General features: G+C 34.4%; 1 protein-coding gene across 1 annotated transcript; it reads right to left on the reverse strand.

The window, feature by feature from the left end:
• Positions 1–1,247: 1,247 nt before the first annotated feature.
• LOC119997877 (protein NUCLEAR FUSION DEFECTIVE 4-like) lies at positions 1,248–4,902 on the reverse strand. Its single transcript, XM_038845105.1, has 3 exons — positions 4,554–4,902; positions 2,009–2,904; positions 1,248–1,898 (listed from the first exon to the last, which is right to left on the reverse strand). The coding sequence occupies exons 1-3, from the start codon at positions 4,860–4,862 to the stop codon at positions 1,430–1,432; spliced, it is 1,674 nt and encodes a 557-aa protein (XP_038701033.1). The 5' UTR covers positions 4,863–4,902; the 3' UTR covers positions 1,248–1,429.
• Between the last annotated feature and the right edge of the window lie 5,569 nt (positions 4,903–10,471).

Genomic DNA, 10,471 nt, shown 5'->3' on the forward strand with positions numbered 1-10,471 from the left:
ACCTTCGTGTCCAAGAAACTAGAAACAGACTAGAAGTCATGTACTAGCATTGTTTGTGGCCATTTGAGACAGCATCAAAACGCAGCGTATCACATGATATTTTTTCAACAAATGTAATGTTTTGGACGTGTTCATAAATCTAAATTGTTCAACTTGTGATAATGACACACATTGCTAAGCATTAACAAACAATTTACATGAGTATTAGCAAGTAAAAACGCACATTAACTTTAGATACTAAAAATCGTCTATTCTTCTCTCTAAAAAACCTCTCAACTTCTCCAGATCTGTTTGGAGGAGGAAGTGGAGATTCTTCTTCTCAACAATCTCCACTTCCTCCTCCCATGTTATTGTTTCCGATCTCCTTTTTTATGCACTTTTATCATGATTTGAGTTTGAATAAGGTTTGGTTCATGGTTTCTTCTCTCCTCCACCCGTCGTGGATCTTCGATCATCGACGTTTCTGATGTGTTTCGACGACATATATTTGGTTTATAGTGATGAGACTCTCAAATCTAATGGATATCATCTACCTCTATTGTTGAAGGAGAAATCAAGATCCTTGATCTAGAACAATGGTGTTGTTTGTTCGATGTTTTTTTTTTTGTTCAGTCTATGCAGCCCGGTGTAATACAGTGTCGTCTGAAATTCTCTTACTTTTGAATAAATGAATATAATACAGTCCATGACCCTTTTTTTTAAAAAAAAGAAGCAATTTACATGGGTAAGAGGGGGCTGCTGTAGTTTTTCTACAGCAGCTCATGCTGTAATTACATTACAGTTTCGAGTGATTTTTTTTAATTTCAAAAAAATTATATTTATATTTTGATCGTTTATATGAATCCAACGATATATTATTTGTCCAAAACAAAAATCAAATCCAACATAAAAATGACATAACAATTCTAAACCGTTGAATATAAACTCAAAACATTCGATGTTTCGATCGCGATGAATTTGATTTTTGTTTCAAACAAAAAATATATCGTTGATTCGTTAGACTGAATACTACACTTGTATAATTTTTAAAAAATAAATAAATTTTTTTAACTACCTCAAATGTGCTAAAGCGGGGGCCGCTGTAGCTTTTACTACAGCCGCCCCCAAGCACCCAATTTACATAGATAACACAATTTAATTTTTACTTAAAATAAAATAATAATAATAAAAAAGAGAAAATTATATTTTTCTTTTTTTAATTCTCCCGTAGTGTCCTGCTTTTTATAGACAGCACAGCTGATTACCAAAAACATGCGCAAGAACTATGGGATAGCAGCGCTAGTTTGATTTACAATATCGCTTAAGCTAAATCTAATATTATGAACTTGTATTCTTGGTCTTAATGCCTACATTTCTTTCAACTGTTTCTCCAAAATGTTCTGCAGTCTTAATACATCTGGGGAAAACATTGTCTGTTACAAAAGAGAAATCAGATCCTATTTCTGTTTCTCTCAAAGCGGTCATATGCTGGCTTTGTTCTTGAGAAAAGCGCGAAACTCGAAACTAGGCCTAGCAGGGAAATGCATCCCCACCATATAAATGTCTGTAAATAGCATTTCCTGCCCATGCATATCATTGCTTCCCCTAACCAGTTCTGCTGCAGGCTGCTGCTTTCTGCATGTGAATCATACACTATGGCTGCAAGAAGGCCGTAGAGGAGCGATCCGATTGGGATGTTGGTGATTAGGATGTTGTGGTTGACACTAATGCTGTTCGGACCAAATAACTCCGATGTGATCGAGACAGCAGCTGAGAAAACATACCCGGAGCTTAGCCCGATCAGCGCTGTACTTGCTCGCAGCGCTGCCTCGCTTCCTGATGCAGCAAGCAAAAAGAAGGCTATTGGTGTTGGTACAAGTGCAACTGCAAGCCACCCAGTCCTTGCAAAGTAGACCTTGCTGCATTGGTAAAACTGTGAGCTTAGTTCTTTTTGTTAAGTATCAATGGTGTTTATAAGTTTTCAGCTAAAATTTGTTCAAATTTGTTCTGGTTTACTGTAAATACATACTTACGCAGGAAGTCTGGCGCAGCGGCAAGCAACCGACCAAAAAATGAGCACGATGAGTAGAGTGTGACGAAGGAATCGAGCTTCGAATAATGTCCAAGTGATTGTGCAATTTGCCCTAGATTGTTACTATAAGATATCCCTATTGTCCCCCCACACAAGTATGCAATGTAATATAGCCAAAAATCCCACCTCTGCACCAACATTTTAGCAGAATGCTCTTCACCAAGCATTGTTAACCTCTCCTTCTGAAACATATTATTGAAACACCCTTCTTTGTCTATTACTCCATAGGAGTTGCCATTTGAGCTGCTGCTATTCTCATCGCCAACGAGTTCTTTGAAAAGCTCAAGCTCATCATCTTCAACCAAACTAAAGTTCAAGTGATCAAAAGGGAATACCAACTCGATGTTGCGACGAGCCCATTCCCTTGCATATACAATTCCTGGCAAGCACAGGGGGAGTACTAATAGAATGATAGCCCCAGCAAGGAGTATACGCGCGATTGATGCAGCAGAAGATAGTGAATTCAGCAGGACAAGGTAAAGGCCAGTAATAACAGCTAAAATGTAGAGGACAAGAAAGGTGAATGAGTCGCGGCCAATGACATGATCAACTGGGATCAACTGCTCGGAGGGCGGTTGACGAAGGATTGGGACTAGTGCCACGCCGGATGTCAAGAGAGGTACGAGTGCATTTAGGAAGAGATAGAGGGTTTTACTACTAGGGTTTATCGCATTGGCGATAAGAGTATAGAGCGCTGCACTAACGCCATTGAAACTAATGGTGAGAGACAATGAAAGTGCTCGGTTGGCGGGGAAGTTTCTGATGCATAAAACGTAGCATACAGTGTTGAACCAACAGATGCTGCACCCAGCCATCAAGCACAGAAGAAATACCTGAGAAAACTCAGCCATTTCAATGTGAAAACCAACAACATCACACACAAAAAAACAAAAGAATAAAAATTTATAGTAGTATTACTTACCTGTCAAATTTTGTAAAAAATAAAAAAGAAAATTAAAACCATTGAAAATATTCTATGTTTTCCTTGTCCAATTTTCTTTTCAACTGGGTAATTTTTTCTTCTTGATTGCTAATCAAAGTGCATAGTAAGAATCTAAGATGTTAAATTAGTGGTGGTTGTGCTATTCTTTATGAGTAGCGTTTGTCGCTTGGTTCACTATCGGATTAATTACTGGTAGTTGTAACGACAATTCTGAGATGATGTGGCAATTCTGAGATGATGTGACTACTAATATTCAGCAGAGATTAGTTCTAAGGAAAATCAAGAATACTTGGGAGTTAAGATTAAGATTTTTTTTGTCGAGAAGGATGCTATACAAGTTTGTCTTTTAGTAAGTTGGGTCAAAACTCATGGCGTAGTCACAAGAATATTGCTCTTAGTCAGAATTGAAATCAGGATATTCCGAGTTCATATGGTTTGGACTTAGAGAAATTCACCAACTAAACTATCAACCATTTTCAAATTAAATATATGTAAATAGAATACTGGTGTAATTTTCATTCCAATCATGCACATATGTGTATGCAAGGTGTATGTATATCATGTGACAACCCCCCTATGAAACAAGGATCACAAAAACATGGTCAATTCATTGACTTGTAGTTGTGTTTCTTCTACTTACCATTTCTACACAGACAAAGATAATAAGCAAAATGACCTAGATTGAATAACTTTTGTGGTTGTGGTTGTGGTTGTGTTTGTTTTGTGTTGTCAGATTGAGGTTCACTAATTTTCATAAGAACAACTAATCACTTGGGTGATAGTTTAATTGGTGAATCTCTCTGGGGTCAAACTGTATAAACTCAAGATCCTATCATGAGTTCGATTCCTACTGAGAGCGCCCTTGTGGCTACGCACAGGACCTTGGCTTAACTTACATTGTCGTCAAGGTGGGCAACTTCTGTGGGCGCAAGCCTAACGGCCCAAATTTAGACTCATATCGAATATTCAAAAAATAAACTTATATGGTGTCATTCTCGGTTATCAAAAGAAGTGATTTTTTTTGTGGTTGTGTTTGTTTTGTTTTGTCACATTGAGGTTCACTAATTTTCATAAGAACAACTAATCACTTGGGTGATAGTTTAATTGGTAAATCTCTTTGAGGTCAAACTATATGGACTCAAGATCCTATCATGAGTTCGATTCCTACCGGGAGCACCCTTGTGGCTACGCACAGGACCTTGGCTTAACTTACACTGTCGTCAAGGTGAGAAACTTCTATGGGTGCGGGTTTAATGACCAGAGTTTAGACCCATATCGAATCTCCAAAAAATAAACTTGTATGTATCCTCAGTTATCAAAAAAAAAAGTTATTCAATTTGTTTTTTGGTGGTTGTGTTTGTTTTGTCACATTGAGGTTCACTAATTTTCAGAAAAAGCTCACTGGCTTTCCGATAGAATAGGGACAAAGTGAATAAAATACGGAAATAAATATTGTAATAAATTAAAATTCACAAAGAAAATTAAGAAATTTGATCAAAAACTAAATTTGAAGAGATTGGGAGGAGGAGGAGGACTAACCAGGATATAAGGCAATGAGATGATATTCTGAATGACCAGCCATTGAAGGCCATAACCAAAGAGACCCATGAAGGCAGCCATGAACATAACAGACCATAAAGGGAAGTAGCTGAGAGACACACCTGAACACCACCCAAATGCCTTCCCCATATCAGAAGCAACAGAGAGATAGTTCAATTGAAGTTGTGAAATCCCAAGAACAGATTTTAAGGTTGATGAGTATGATGAGAAATCAAAGTTTGTCCCCGTGAATGCTTGTATCCATGTTGTGGCTATAAGTATCATCCATTTTCTTGACTGTCCCACCATTGCAATTTTTATTTTCCTTCACTTTCTAGGAAAATAAAATTTTTGAGAAGATCAAAGAGAGAGAGAGAGAGACCGGGGGGGGGGGTGCCAAAAAGGAAGGATTGAGAGTGAGAGAGATTTGTTGGGAAAGCTAGATTGTTGGAGGTGTCTATTGCCTCATATTTATATAGTAAAACAAATAAGGGAAAATATCTTTATTATATTGGTTTGTAACAAAATCTCACTTGATGATTTAATGATTATTTGGGATTTTTATGATTAAAGAAATCCAAAAAACAAATTATTGGTTTTGAGTGCAATATTATAATAAAATTGCAATTTTTACTATGATAAAATATTTCATTAAAAAATATCGAAAATAACTTATATCCCTAATTTTTTCGTCCATAACCAGCCATAACAGTATCACATTATCTAATTAAATTGAATTTCATTATTACGTTATCTAATTACATTGACTTTTGTTATTACATTGTCTAATTACATTGACTTTCGTTATTACGTTATCTAATTACATGTTATGAGTGATTATGGCTAAATTAATTTGTTAGGGATACATAGTGCTACCAAAAAAATATACCTATATTCTCATGTTTGCCATCTTTTTTAGGGTTAATTATACTTTTAGTCACCGAAAGATAGACGTCGTGCATTTTTAACACGGAAAGATTTTTTGTTACAAAATCGTCACCCATTGTTTCAAAATGAAACTTTTAAAGTACTCGGGCAGAATTTCGCTGACGTGGCATTAAGTTCGGTCAGGCGTTTCATTGACGTGACATTTAGTTAAAGGTCATTGGTCAAGATATGCTCATGTGGAAAAAAAATAAAAATAAATCCCTACATATTGCCACATAAGTCTCCAAAATCCCCAACATACCCCTCCCTATTTGTCAGCTCCATTGCCCTTTTGCCTGAATCTCTCTCACCATAGCTCTAAGAATACCACCATCGCACTCTTCTTCTTCAACCGATTATTTCCCTGTTAATTTGTACAAATCTGGACTATGAGAGAGAGATTATTTCCCTATTAATGTGTACCTTTTGTTGTACTATTTGGGTGTGTATTGTCTGGTCTGCTTCTCTTCATATCCTACACAGATACCATGGCCATCCTGCGGGGGAGGTTGGTTTGGTAAATCATTTTGTGGGAGCCAAATATCCAGGTTCAGCCTCGCCTCCACCAAAGCCACGCCTTTCTCACGAGGTCCCTGTAGTCCAGATCTGAGCTTGTTGCATCACTAGCCTCCACCAATGGCTTGGTAAATCAGTTTATGGTTACAGTTTGAGGGGTATGAATGTTAATGGGATTGTGTTGGATAATCAATTTCGTTGAAGTCGTTCGGGAGGTATCTGAAGGCGTCACCGGCTATCGGCATGTCCATGGTGAACTTAGTGTAGCAGAGGGAGAGGTAATAGAGAGGGGGAGAGGTAAGAGAAACTCTAAGTTTTTTTTAAATTTTTTAAATTACATGTCATTTTTATTATTCTTTTTTCAAAACCATGTTAAATTGCCACATAAGCACATTCAATTTTACAATCATTGACCAGATGCCACTTCAGCATTGACCCTGCCCGTTATTGTAACAAATCTGACCGAGTACCTAAAAAGTCTCATGTTGGAACAATGGGTGACGACTTTGTAACAAAAAATATTTCAGTGCTAAAAATGAACGATGCTTATCTTTCGGTGACTAAAAGTATAATTAACCATCTTTTTTATCATCTTAAGTCTCAACCTCAACAAAATGATGTGCTAAACTATTTAAATTTTATTATGTCATAAATACAAATTGCCTTTTTTTCTTTCTATATTTCTTTCTATACATAGAGTCCATTTGGTAGAGCGGAAAGTTTGATTTTTAATGCTAACGGAAAAACTGTGAAAAAAAAACTGAGCTTAAAGCTGTGAAAGATGTTGTGGGGTGTTTGGTGAAGTAAAAACTGACGCTAGCGAAAAAACTGTTGAAATAAAATTTAATAATATTATATATTTTTATTTTTATATTAAATTTAATCTAATAAATATAATTCTTATTTAAATTAATTTTAAGCATATTTTTTATTAATTAAATATTAGAATATGATACAAGTGGGAATAATGATATAAATTATTTTTAATAATAATTTTTCATAAATTTTTAATAATTTTATTATTAAATTTAATTTAATAAATATAATTTATTATTAAAAATAATAAATTAAATTTAATAAATTAAATTTAATAATAAAATTATTAAAAATTTATGAAAATTAAAAATAATTTAAGTATATTAGAAATTTTTTTATATCAAAATTTAAAATGTTAATTAGTAAAAGATATAAAATAATAAAACATAATGTTGTAAATATTAATAAAAATTTTTAATAAACAAATTGTTAAGTAAAAATATAATGTAAATATTTTTTTAAATAAAATTAATAAAGAAATGTTAAGTCAAACAAATGTGGGCCCAACCATTATTTAAAAAGTAATAAATTTGTAATCATCACTGTGGGAACCACAAAAAATTGAAAAAAAATAAAGACACAAACGCCATCCCATAAGCTTCGGAATCCGGAGTTTACAGGATGGCAGTAGATCCGCTGGTGCCGCTGCATCGTTTGGTACTGCGACACTGCTTAGACGAGTGGTTGCCCCGCTATAATGCCTTTTTTGGGCAGTAAAAATTTTATTTTTATTTTTAAAAAGCATAAATGTGTAGTGTTTATCGTAACGAACTCAATGATATATTTTTTGTTCGAAACAAAAATCAAATTCAACATGAAAATGAGATGACAATTCTAGACCGTCAAATATAAACTCAAAATATTCGGTGTTTTGATCATGACGAATTTGATTTTTATTTCGAACAAAAAATATATTGTTGGGTTTATTATGAAAAATACTACATATTTAATTATTTATGATTTTTAAAAATAAAAATAAAATTTTTTGTTACCCATAAAGGGCACCTCCAACAATCTAGCTAGATTGTCAGAGGTCTCCAGCACATTGGGTCTGTTTGGATAATGCATGAGATAATGTAAAATTATACGTTAATAATAGAGTTAATTATACTTTTCATCACCGAAAGATAGGAGTCCTTCATTTTTTGCACCCAAAGATTTTTTTGTTACAAAGTAATCATTCATTTTTTCAAAATGAGACAAAACAATCACTCGAACATAATTACTACAGTGCCGAGCAAGGCCAATGCATATGTGGCATTAAATCAACAATAAATAATCAAAATATACCTATGTGGCAATATATACTATTTTTCTTATTTTCAAATAAAAAAGCTATTCCTTTTTCTCTCCTTCCTCACTCTCCTTCTATCTCTCTCACCTTCTTTCACAACCCAAATAATGGCAACGGGATGATTGTTTGGAGGCGGAATATATGGATCTAGAGAAGGCAGATGCTGATTTAGGGTATATGAGAGGAATGGAACCCTTGTAAATCTGGATCTGGAAAAAAGATAATTGTTGGAGAATGAAGAGGATGAGGAAGTGGAAAACATAGATAGAGATGGATGGAGTTTGTACAACATTGATGCTGAAGATGAACCTCTTGTGATAGTAGATGAAAGTTTTTTTCCCCTAAAATATTATTGTGTCAAATTTAATAGAAGTTTTTTTTTTTTTTTTTTAAAAAGCATTGATTTGGAACCACATAAGCATTTTGGACCAAAATTGGTTGACTTAGTGCCACATCAACAGGACATTTGACTGGCATTGTACAAAATCTGCCTGAGTGATTGTTTTGTTTCATTTTGAAAAAATGGTTGATGACATTGTAACAAACAATCTTTAGGTGCTAAAAGTGAACGATCCATATCTTTCGGTGATGAAAAATATAATTAACCCTTAATAATACCCTACGGTATTTCATCCAATTTTAAGGAAGTATAATATTATCCATTATGAGGTCTTGTACATAGAAACTATGTATAAATTTATACCCCTAGAACTTGGTATAATTTTGTAATTCTTTTTTTAAAAGAAGAAATTTCATTAATCAAACGAGATTACAATTAGAGGTGAGTAAAGCTTGAATAGAGGGGGAACCACAAATGTATTGCTCCTAGTGATAATTGAACTTAGGATCTCCCGAGTCCATATGATTTGGACCCTGAGAAATTCATCAACTATGCTATCAACCACTTGAAATTAAATATATGTAAATAGATTAGACTGGTGTAATTTCCATTCCAATCATGCACATATGTGTATATATGCAAGGTGTATGTATATCATGTGACAACCCCCGTATGAAACAAGGATCACAAAAACATGGTCAATTCATTGACTTGTAGTTGTGTTTCTTCTACTTACCATTTCTACACAGACATAGATAATAAGCAAATGACCTAGATTCAATAACTTTTGTGGTTGTGGTTGTGTTTGTTTTGTTTTGTCAGATTGAGGTTCACTAATTTTCATAAGAACAACTAATCACTTGGGTGATAGTTTAATTGGTGAATCTCTCTGGGGTCAAACTGTATGGACTCAAGATCCTATCATGAGTTCGATTCCTACTGAGAACATCCTTGTGGCTACGCACAGGACCTTGGCTTAACTTACACTGTCATCAAGGTGGAAAACTTATGTGGGCGAGGGTCTGACGGCCCGAATTTAGACCCATATCGGATATCCAAAAAATAAACTTGTATGGTATTGTTATTGGTTACAAAAAAAGTTACTTAATTTTTTTTTTGTGGTTGTGTTTGTTTTGTTTTGTCACATTGAGTTTCACTAATTTTCATAAAAAAAGTTCACTGGCTTTCCGATAGAATAGGGACAAAGTGAATAAAATACTGAAATAAATATTGTAATAAATTAAAATTCACAAAGAAAATTAAGAAATTTGATCAAAAACTAAATTTGAAGAGATTGGGAGGAGGAGGAGGACTAACCAGGATATAAGGCAATGAGATGATATTCTGAATGACCAGCCATTGAAGGCCATAACCAAAGAGACCCATGAAGGCAGCCATGAACATAACAGACCATAAAGGGAAGTAGCTGAGAGACACACCTGAACACCACCCAAATGCCTTCCCCATATCAGAAGCAACAGAGAGATAGTTCAATTGAAGTTGTGAAATCCCAAGAACAGATTTTAAGGTTGATGAGTATGATGAGAAATCAAAGTTTGTCCCCGTGAATGCTTGTATCCATGTTGTGGCTATAAGTATCATCCATTTTCTTGACTGTCCCACCATTGCAATTTTTATTTTCCTTCACTTTCTAGGAAAATAAAATTTTTGAGAAGATCAAAGAGAGAGAGAGAGAGAGACCGGGGCGGGGGGGGGGGGGGGGGGGGGGGAGGTGCCAAAAGGGAAGGATTGAGAGTGAGAGAGATTTGTTGGGAAAGCTAGATTGTTGGAGGTGTCTATTGCCTCATATTTATATAGTAAAACAAATAAGGGAAAATATCTTTATTATATTGGTTTGTAACAAAATCTAACTTGATGATTGAATGATTATTTGGGACTTTTATGATTAAAGAAATCTAAAAAACAAATTATTGGTTTTGAGTGCAATATATAATAAAATTGCAATTTTTACTATGATAAAATATTTCATTAAAAAATATCGAAAATGACTTATATCCCTAACAT

This window comes from Tripterygium wilfordii, chromosome 4 (genome assembly GCF_013401445.1).
Source record: "Tripterygium wilfordii isolate XIE 37 chromosome 4, ASM1340144v1, whole genome shotgun sequence".
Taxonomy (NCBI): domain Eukaryota; kingdom Viridiplantae; phylum Streptophyta; class Magnoliopsida; order Celastrales; family Celastraceae; genus Tripterygium; species Tripterygium wilfordii.